The 10,272-nt window shown below is 36.5% G+C and overlaps 1 protein-coding gene across 7 annotated transcripts in view; it reads right to left on the bottom strand.

The window, feature by feature from the left end:
• Window positions 1-738: 738 nt before the first annotated feature.
• The window catches only part of PARD3 (par-3 family cell polarity regulator), a 445,230-nt gene continuing 435,696 nt past the window's right edge, over window positions 739-10,272 (bottom strand). For all 7 annotated transcript variants that reach the window (XM_066551580.1, XM_066551588.1, XM_066551597.1 and 4 more), the window contains 2 exons: window positions 6,872-6,999; window positions 739-3,475 (listed from right to left, as the gene is read on the bottom strand). In XM_066551580.1, the coding sequence (XP_066407677.1) occupies window positions 3,082-3,475; window positions 6,872-6,999 (522 nt within the window). In that variant the 3' untranslated portion in view covers window positions 739-3,081. The remainder of the gene's footprint in view (window positions 3,476-6,871; window positions 7,000-10,272) is intronic.

Genomic DNA, 10,272 nt, shown 5'->3' with positions numbered 1-10,272 from the left:
TAGAAATCCTGTCTACACTATGTCAGGAAGAAGACAGGGTGACAAAGCCAGAAAAAGACCTTATTCTTTACTAACATAACACAGACACAGCCCAAAGAGAACATCTGCCTTCTTTCATGAACACATCTAATTATGGTAAATTGTTAACACCTTGAAGAGGAGTTTCATAGAAGAGTAAACTTTAACATATGCCATCCTCACACATAAAACATCCTGTACTTCATACTTTTCCAAACACATGCCCTTTTTCCTACAACAGTTTATCAAAGGTCTTGTTTTGAAAAGGACTTCAACCTGTTTTCTATTCCTGTTGGTGCATTTTTTTAGCGCTTGCAATTATTTGCCAGTGCAAATAAATCTGCAGAAATGACAAACTATGTAATCTGGGAGTGCAGTCAGGAGATGAGACAGCAAGGCCTGCAAAACTGCAAATGCAATTATTTCCCCACGCCCAAATGCATGAGACTACAATTTAAGTCTTTTGGAAAATCCTGCCTTTACTTTATTTGGGCACTGAAAGCTGCCTGTCCACCCTACAGATCCTGTTGTTCTTCCCCTTGAGATCCCACTCTAAAGTCACAGTGAATAATTTGACACTGTTATTGCCATGGCAACACCTTGATGTCATGCATACACAGAATCATGATTGACATTCCTGCAGTAACCAACAAAATGAGAAATGAGGGGAAGAAGGAGAAAACCAGACTCAGCTCTAATACTAATGGGGGAAACAGAGGATTATTGGCACTGTAAATATTGCTTTATTCATAAATCTGCCTTCTGCCATTTTCCACCATGCCAACATTCCTGTGAAGGGCTCCCATCAGACCCCAAAACACAGAAAAAATGCAGAGGGGGTTCCAAACACATGCCTGGATTGGGCCAGATTGCAGTGGGTGTCCTTCTGACAGTGCTGTCCTTGGGCAAAGGACTCCATGCTACAGAAAAGAAGATTTTTGCCACAGAGGTCAGTCTTACAAAAGTGCCTCTTAAATGTCATAGGTATGGCCTAAAATAACACAACACATTAAACAATGTGGGTTTTGCCTCTGAGGACAGCCTTCAGGTGCTCAGATGGGCTGTAAATTTCTTTTCTTTTCTTTTCTTTTCTTTTCTTTTCTTTTCTTTTCTTTTCTTTTCTTTTCTTTTCTTTTCTTTTCTTTTCTTTTCTTTTCTTTTCTTTTCTTTTCTTTTTTTTCTTTCTCTTTTCTTCTCTTCTCTTTTCTTTTCTTCTCTTCATGTTCAGAGGATGACACACACACACAAACCATTAGGAATAGTATAAAACAACATCTGTTGGGAATTTTTTGAACTCAACATCTTCAGCAGCTTTCACAGGGGTCTACAGGCAATAACAAGACAAGGATGGAAACAGCCTTTTATTCTAAATTTCATATGTACAAGGAAAGCCATTTTACACAGTTTTGTAAATTCTGTGTAAAAAAGCTACTGTCATCCAACGTCACTGTGCTTACACTAAGAACTTTTAAACATGGAGTACATTATTAACAACAAAAACTGTTAACAAACAGGCATAAAAGACAGATATGTGTGCTGATATTTCACATACATTCTAGAAATGAGTTGGCGCAAAAATAAAATGTGCCAGTAAAAAAAAATAGGCTTCTTTTTTTTAAACCACGCAATACATGATTTTTTTTCTTGCTTTCTCTCCTTTTTTTACACAATATGCTGAGATCCATTCTCAAGCCTTTTCACATCAGGATTTGCAGGCACTTCAGCAACCCAGCTATATTTTTTTACAATACATGAAGTTCAGACCAACAAACAGAAAAACAGCTGCTGCAAAAGAAATTCTCATATCCCATATGCACATTCAAATATTACTCTCTGCTAGAGCAATCATTTTCTTAGTAATTTTTGGATACTGACATGTTTTCAGGATGATGTGTAACAGCTTGTCTCCATTTATCTCTCATTCATGTACTTAAAGGTTTCTTTTTAATGTAGCATCACGATGTAACAATATGGTATATGGAAGCACAAAGGAAATTGTCCACAAAGATTCACAATGCCTAAAAAGAGGGAATTGTTCTCTTTACAGGTATTTGATCCAAAGAAAAACTTTGATTTCCTCTGCTCTTACTTGGAGCTATCTCCAAAATTTGTCCAAAGACTACTGTGTACCAGATGAGCTGACATGACACCCTCCCTAGTTCTTTTCCTAGATACAAATGTCATATGACCAAATTAATTTAGAAGCAAAGCAAAGCAGAACTCAATTGCATGTGTGTTCATAATTTCCCATCTTTAATAAAATAGTGAAATATACTTATCAAAGGCTTCCCTGTGTCTGTATAAATAATCTCTCTCCAGTTATTTCATTTGTAATGGACTGTGCATTAAGATTATAAGGCAATTGGAACAGGATTCTCAGGATAACTGAAAGCTTAATATTGTTTTCCTCATGAGTCAGGATAAAGGCTTTTTTAATAAGCTCAGAGTGGGGAGAGAGAGAGAAAAAAAAGAGTGCGTATGTGCATAATAGAAGAAGGATAGTTTTTCAGCATATAGACACTTAAATATTGATCAACAAAGACTGGTAATGACTCCACCATAAAACATATCAGAACTCCAACTGCAATTCAGAGTAGAGCTCAGCCTTATCCACTCAAGAGCGATATGTACACCTCCTTCTGACCCAAGAGAAATAATACAGGACATGTCAATGCTTCCTTCAACCTCAAATTCATTAATTTTATGCCACAAAGCTGCATGTTGGTGTAATAAGTCACTGCAAAGTAAAACACATTACAACAAATCCTAGCAAAAAGCCATTGACAGCTACAGGACTGGGCTAGAGAACTGGGAAGGCAGGGACAGTGCTGCTCACTTCCACTATGATTGTCAAATGGTGGAATGCCCTTCCATGGATTCAACACTTGGGACAGAACGGCAAAGACGTAAGGCCCACCATTGCTTTGCCCAGATTTCCAAAGGCACTGAAATAGAAAACGGATATATTCCTTAGTACCATCAGCGTAAAAAGTTTTCAAAATAGAAGTCTTTATATGAAAATGTTCCTTATTGCATGGAAAGTTGATCCTCCTTTTCTTCACCTCAAGAATAGAACGGTCTTCCCTTTTCTGGTGTTTGCAATCTGTTCAGCCTCGCTACCTGAGATGGTGAAGGCGGTACATCTTGTCTGAAAGGACCTTTAGGAGGGGCATAATTAGGGTCCTGAATTTTCTTATATGAGTCATAGTTGCTAGGCCCTTCAGAAGAAGTTTTTTTTTTCAGTTGTTGTTCTTTCCGCCTCTGCTCTTGACGGAGCAGTTCTTGTGTTTCTAGCATCACCCTGGCATTAAAGCCATGTCCCCCCATATAGCCATTCCTTGATCCCTGGTAGCTGGAATATCTGGGATTTTCCTTCGCAGTCTGGAACCCTTCTCCAGGGGAATAACTCTGCTCCCAGGAGTCTTGAGATACAGAACTGGCATTTTTCCTGCTTTGCCTGAAAGAAAAAGGAAAAAGGTTTTTAAGACAAATGTTCTGGTTCACCTTTGACTGTTATTGACAACAATCACTGGAAAGAAAGCAGCTTCTGCCATGCCCAGAGATGGCATTCTCCAGAAGTCACTTTCTAGAGTCACAGTTCTCTTCTGCCCCAAAATGATTTCTTGTCTCTCTTGTTGGGAGAACAATTCCTAGAGAGCTGAACTATATTTCTAGGCCTCTGCAGGAGGAATACACCATGAAAACCCATCCAGCTATAATTCCTCTCATGTTCTCAAGAAAAGTGTTATAATTCAGTTGCAGACTAGGAAAGACCATAGGTGTTTCTGTGCTTCCTAAGAATGCAGGTGACAGCCAACAATTGTAAAGTCACTCATGAAAGATTTGAATCTAGACTGACACTTGATTATTTAATCAAGTGCAACAGGCAGGTCCTTAAAACACCTGTGCCCTAACACTGCACAAGTCAGAAGGTAAAGCCCATTACTGAGAGGTAGTTCCAGTTTCTTCCTCTCATGTCCAGAACTAAGGAATTTTGTGCTATAAGGAGTGTTTCCCAGTCTGCTATAGCTTTCGTAAAAGAAGAGGGAGAGAGAACATTTTTTACTCATTTTTTGGCTCCAGAGAGTAGATAAATAGGCCAAATACACACAGGAATTACAAATTCTTATCTCTTTTCACAATAAATCACCACATTATTTTGAAGACAGATTATGGTTTTGAAATAACTTTAATTTACTATCAAACTGCTAGATGCTTGTATGAATTTAAAATAAGATTGGTGGTGATAAAGTAAAACAATTTTGTGCTGCAGCAAAAGAGATACCCACTTTGAGATTAAAATTAGAGTATGAGAATCAAGCAATAAAATAAAATATATTGCGACATAAATCAATAAGAAAATAATTTAGTTGTTTATATATGGCTTGGTTTTTCATGTCATCACATATGACAGTGTGCCTCATCCAATGAATATGCAGCAGAGGGACAGGAGAACTGGAAAATTTTTCTACCATTACTAAAAGTAAAAAGTCACCTAATGCTTTTGCAATCTTCCTTCTACATGTATAATTTGAAAATTACCATATCTACCTTATTTCATAACTGATTCTGAGGCCTCTGGATGAAAAATATTATGCAAGATGAATGTGAATTATTGCAGAAAAAGTTACAACATAATGTAAATTCTTACAAAATTTTTATAGCTGTTATTTGTAATCTCATATCCAACTTTGCCAAAGCAACAATGCTTCTGAGTCATGTTTTATCACTCCCTGGAACAAGAGCAAATTGAACGAACCTCTGTAGGCTACGAAACTGTCAGGTTCCTGATCTAGAGCAAGATAAATTTTAAGTAATACAAAATTAACATGGAGTCAAACCTTGCTCTTACAGTTTCACATGGGACAAGAGGATGACTAGCTGAACCAATTTAATTTACTGACTGTTTTCTGGTACTTGTTCAAAATTAGTTGGCACACTTTCCCTGTCTTTCTGGGAAGTTCCTTTAAAATTGACTCAAGAGTTTATTTGCCTTCAGTACTAAAGATCTGAATGTGCAAAGGGGAAAAAATAGGAGGCTCTTAGAGAATTCACAGCATGAAAGGCAACAAAGCTCAAGAATGAAGCCAGTGTACAAACTTCAATCCTTACAAAATCATGCTTGCAACACTTAGCTTGGGACCTAGATTTTTCAGAGTAACAGTAGGATTTCTTTAAAGATCAGTCACAGTGTAGGAACAGTTTGTAAAGCTGGAGAACTCAGTGCCCCAGGTTGTTACAGGAGTATTGTGGTATTTACAGTGCTGAACATTAGCCCTGCAGTTCTGTCTGCTCTCAGCACAGCTGAAACACCCAGAGAGCTCAAACTAATCCATTAAATTATCATTAATTACACAGTAACGTGCATTGCTAGATTGCTAGCCATTTCTCATGTTGAAAACCACCTTGAGTAAAGTTCTCAGTAACTCTTTTCAAAACAAGCATTTCTATGAGCTGTTCTATGATCTATTTTTCATATTTCTTGTTGATTAATTTTCTTGTAGATTAAATTTCACCTTAGAGTTTTTAATTTCTGCCACTGAACAGCACTGCAACTGATTCCAACTTTTAAATGCTACCAGCCATTGTGAACAGGGGAAGCAAGTTTTAAGCATCATAGTTTTAAAACGATGAATGAACATGGTTGAGTGGGGCGAGCATAACTGAAAGAGAATTACTTAGGAGAAACACTATGGCATTAATAGGTGTGGTCAGTTCCAAAGGAAGGCAGAGATAAAACAAAGAGGGGATATAAAGATTTTCAAGATGAGAAACTAATGATCTCAGAAAATACAAGAACTTTACATTTCCCTTTCCCACCTTCCAAACTTAACAGAAAAAAATTTACACTGAAAGGTGTTAAAGCATTTGAAAATCTGAAACTGTTTTATTTTCAAAGATACTGCTAAGATAAGAGTTCATGGCTAGATAACTTTGCGATAAGGCTTATATTTGTTTCCAAAAAAAGAGTTATACGTGGTAAAACATATCTTGTCACAACAAATTTTTTTTCCACACCATTTCCACACAAGTCATGAAAAATAATACAGCCTTATTGGAAAGCAATTTGACACCAAGCTCTGGTGTAAATTATTCTCCATTCAACCATTGCTGATATTTCAAAATGCAAAGACTATTTGCATAATGCTTAACTATGAGAGTTAATTTGTAATACAAGCTGGCTAAACTTCTATTAATTCTTAAAATAAATATCAAGTAAAAGCCATTTTGCCCAAACAACTAGTCCTTTAAAACATCTACTATTTTAAAAAAATGTAGTTTTGTTTACACAAAAAATCAATTAATTTTCAGCATTCTATATCTATTAAAAATATATATATATGCAAACTTGAAGACCTTTGGTTTCCTGGTTAATTTTCTCAGTTCCGTGTTTTTTTGTTGAGGTCTTGAAATTTTTTTCCCCTTTTAATTTTTTTTCCATAGTAACATCTCAAAGATAGAATTTCTACCCAGTAAGGAATTAGGCAAGAGAAAAAAAATCATCTGACATATCAAAATGGGACACCTCATGTCATGCTCAGGAGACTTTTGTAATTGCAGAAAATTAAACTGGATGATGTCCCACAAAGAATAGGTTTGTTTTAATATTTCAATTCTATTGGGTGCTGAATGTCATCAAATTCCCCTGAAATCAGCTCTGAAGAAATTCTCTGAAGCAATTCTCAGCTACCACGTGCTCTCACTTAAGAAATTCTATGCTTCTTCCACAGTGAATACATTCCACCTGATATCAATGCTGAACAAAAGTGTCTGCACAAAGTCTGACATTTTCCACCACAAATGAAATTAGCTGCAGGCTCCTAGGCACAAAGAGCTTTGGAAGTTCCCATACCTGGGCAAGGAGCTGTACTGGCGCTGGGCTTGCTGGAAACTCTCCCGTTCCTCCTGCCGCTGCCGCTGCATTTGGACCTCCACTGACACGGAGTGCCTTCCACTCTGTGAGTATGTCTTGGTGTTTGGCTACAAAACAAAATGAAAGTGTCTTAAACAAAGCAGAAAAACACCCACAAAAGAGCTGTCATTTAAGTTGCTATTGTACAAATACAGCCATACTTGTTTTAACACGCAGTTCGAGCAGCTCTTGCACAATAATTAGGCTAAATTCTGACCCGTAACAGTGGCCTGTGCTACAAATTCTGTTTCTGAGATGTATGAGCAAGGAATCATCCAGAATGGGTTATGCTTTTACAACACTGTAATTTAAATTAAGTCAGTGGAACAGATTTTCAGACTGTAAGTTAGCCTAGCCATGCTAATGCTAAGTTCTACACCTCCCTAAGGATTCGAGGGGGGAAGGAACACAGCAGCTCCTTTGAACCCCACCAAAACACTCAAGTGATGCTCTGCCTTACTGGAACCATCCTATTTTTCAGTTGGCCCAAAGACTGGGAAAACATTTTCTGGTTCAATACGATCAAAGAGATAAATTCAGCAAGTCTCTTGTGGACAATGAGGACTCCTGTATCTCTGAGTAGGATCTTGATGAGGTGACAATTTGAAACGCTTAAGCCAATACTAAAAGCAAGTGAAAATGGATGGTCTTTCTGGGAATAGAGAGTATTACAGGTCAAGATCTGACAGAATGGCTGGATTCAAACTTTGGACCATGGAAAAGGTTACTTTTGTAGAGATACCTATCACTTTCTTCAGATTTTGTGATTTCATTTTGCAAAATAAAAATCAAAGAATGCTATGGGCTTTTCTTGTTGTTTTACTAATAAAGTTTTGCCTACAAAGAAACAGAGCATTATTTTTTTTCTCCTTAAAATTACCAGTACTATTCAAAATATGTAAGTTTAAATATGGGGAGGTTAGGGAGCATAAGCACTTGTCTGAGCCTGGGACTGAAACAGCTTGTCTCAGACTTACTTTTAAAAGCACGTTTTGCCTTTTTATCTCTGCTTTTCCTCAAAACAAACATCTCTTGTTTTTTTTCCCATTATAATTTCTGCAGCAGAAAGAGATGGCTCACAAATATATGCAAGAGAAAAAAGATTTCCAAAAGCTTTGCACATAGAAGACAAGTTTTAGAAACTAGAGTTGTCATTTGAGACATGTGTCTCACTATAGTCATGCACCTGCAGGTAGCCAGAAACAACAAGTTTTAAACAGGTGTACAACTTTTAGAAATTTGTTGTCAATGAGAATGCACTTCAGACAGAGCATCAGTCTCAGCTCAGAATTTAACAGATACAATTTTCCCATTATAAGAAGATTCCTGGCTGAAGTAATCAGAATGTGAAAGCACAGACTAGGAATAACAGTGAACTCATTTAAGAGAATCCTGAATGTAACAGTAATGTCTATTTCAGAACAGGTTACTTTTTACTCTGTAAAAACCTCTGTAAAACAGCATTTCTAATGAAAAAATGCTTTAGCAATGGTGAGATGAAGCAACAAATTGAGAAAACAGAATCATGTGTCAGCCTTGTGGGAAATTTTCTTAGAGATGAATAAGCTGTACATATGTATGTCCAAACCAACAACCCCCACAGAGATTTCCTACTATATTAAATAAGGGCTACACATACAGAGCAGCGTTTTAGTTATTGCATATGTCAACATTTCTAACTTTCTTGACTTTATTGAAAGTCTTCTGACATTTGGTACTTTATTGAAGGGCTCAGCTTATGGAAGGGAGTGATTACCTGAAAATCATAGGGTTTATTTGTGAATTCTCTCCTGTGTGGTTATAAGCAGCTTACAGCAAACCAGAGGGAAACTCAGAAGTTCCCATATCAAGTTCCCCATAAAGAATAAAAACATTTAAACTAAGATTTTACAGCCAATCTCCTAATTTCATGGGTTTCACTTCAACAACATTGGAAAGCTTGCAGCTACATTATGTCATATGTGAGAAAGTAGTTATCATAGATAAGACATGAAATCAAAATTGCTTCTCTTTATTTGAAAACAGTTTCAATTTTTTCAGTTGGCTGTAAATATAATGGATTAAAGAACTTGACAGTACAGACTATGGTTAAATCACCAAAAAGGTGGAGATAAGATTGAGCTGCTGCTCAGTTTAGGTTTATACAGGACCATAATATGCATCACCTAGAAAGCAAACACACATGTGTGGAGAGATGAAGTTACCACAAAAGCCCGCAGTAAAGTGACAGAGGCTCTGAAAGTCCTATTGCAGTATGAATGGACTAAGATCAAAATGTAACTTCAGAGATATTTCTTTTCAATGCACAGAGGAACCAATGGCTCAATAGAGGCAGGAGCTGTCACTCCTGTCTGCCTGCTGTAGTGCATGGCCAGAATGACAGGATCTGAGGAGTCAGGTCTGGATTCTCTGCAGTTCAGAAAGAATTTCATCTAATGGACAACATTTATAATTTGATGGGTCTAAAGGCAAATATCTCAAATCCATTATCTGATTTACTGAAGGTATGCCCTGTTAAACTAAGAGGATTTGCAATACTTAGCTAATCTGGAAAGGACATATATTTAGTCTGAATGTTGTTCACATCTAGAATAAGCTGTTCATATAATTGAATCTATTATCTCATTTCCAAAAATATGTCAATGAGACACAAAAATCTTCCCTTTGTATGCGATCATAAATTCCATATCATAACATATATACACACAGACAGGTACATTCAACCATTTTATTAATGAAAAGGCAATTCTTTCAAAACTTTTCATTCAAAACCTCATTGTGAATGCCCTCGATATATGGTTATGATGATATAAAGACTTAATATATTCCATTTTGGACCTTTAACTTGCTCAGTAAAACACAAATCTCCATACAGTGATATAACTTTTCAATGTGCTGTTGATTAAAGTAACTAAACAAAAAATATTTATATAATAAAAAACTGCTCTTCAAAAACGAATTGGTAATTTTGTCTCAGTTCTCATAGTATGCTTTTATACACATATATTTTAATAAAATCCATTCCTAAACACACATCTATATAAATACCCAGTCCATTTATGATAGCATAAAATGGAGAAAATTAAGAATGTTGCGCTATTTTCAGATCTTTCAGATCTGAACAGAGCAAAAAAACGTGTACAGGAACACATGTAACACAGTAATTATAACACTGATATCAACACAAGGCTAAGTACAATTATAACAACCTGAAACCATCCAACAAAGCTGGCAACAGCTCTGTCCTCACAGAATAGATTGATAAGAACTCTGGCTTTGCTTGCAATGAGATGTATGACAAGCACTGACCTTTTAAATTAGGATGTGGTCAAGGCCACAAT

Source organism: Molothrus aeneus, chromosome 1, assembly GCF_037042795.1.
Source record: "Molothrus aeneus isolate 106 chromosome 1, BPBGC_Maene_1.0, whole genome shotgun sequence".
Taxonomy (NCBI): Eukaryota; Metazoa; Chordata; class Aves; order Passeriformes; family Icteridae; genus Molothrus; species Molothrus aeneus.
This window is presented reverse-complemented; position numbering and strand designations above follow the sequence as displayed.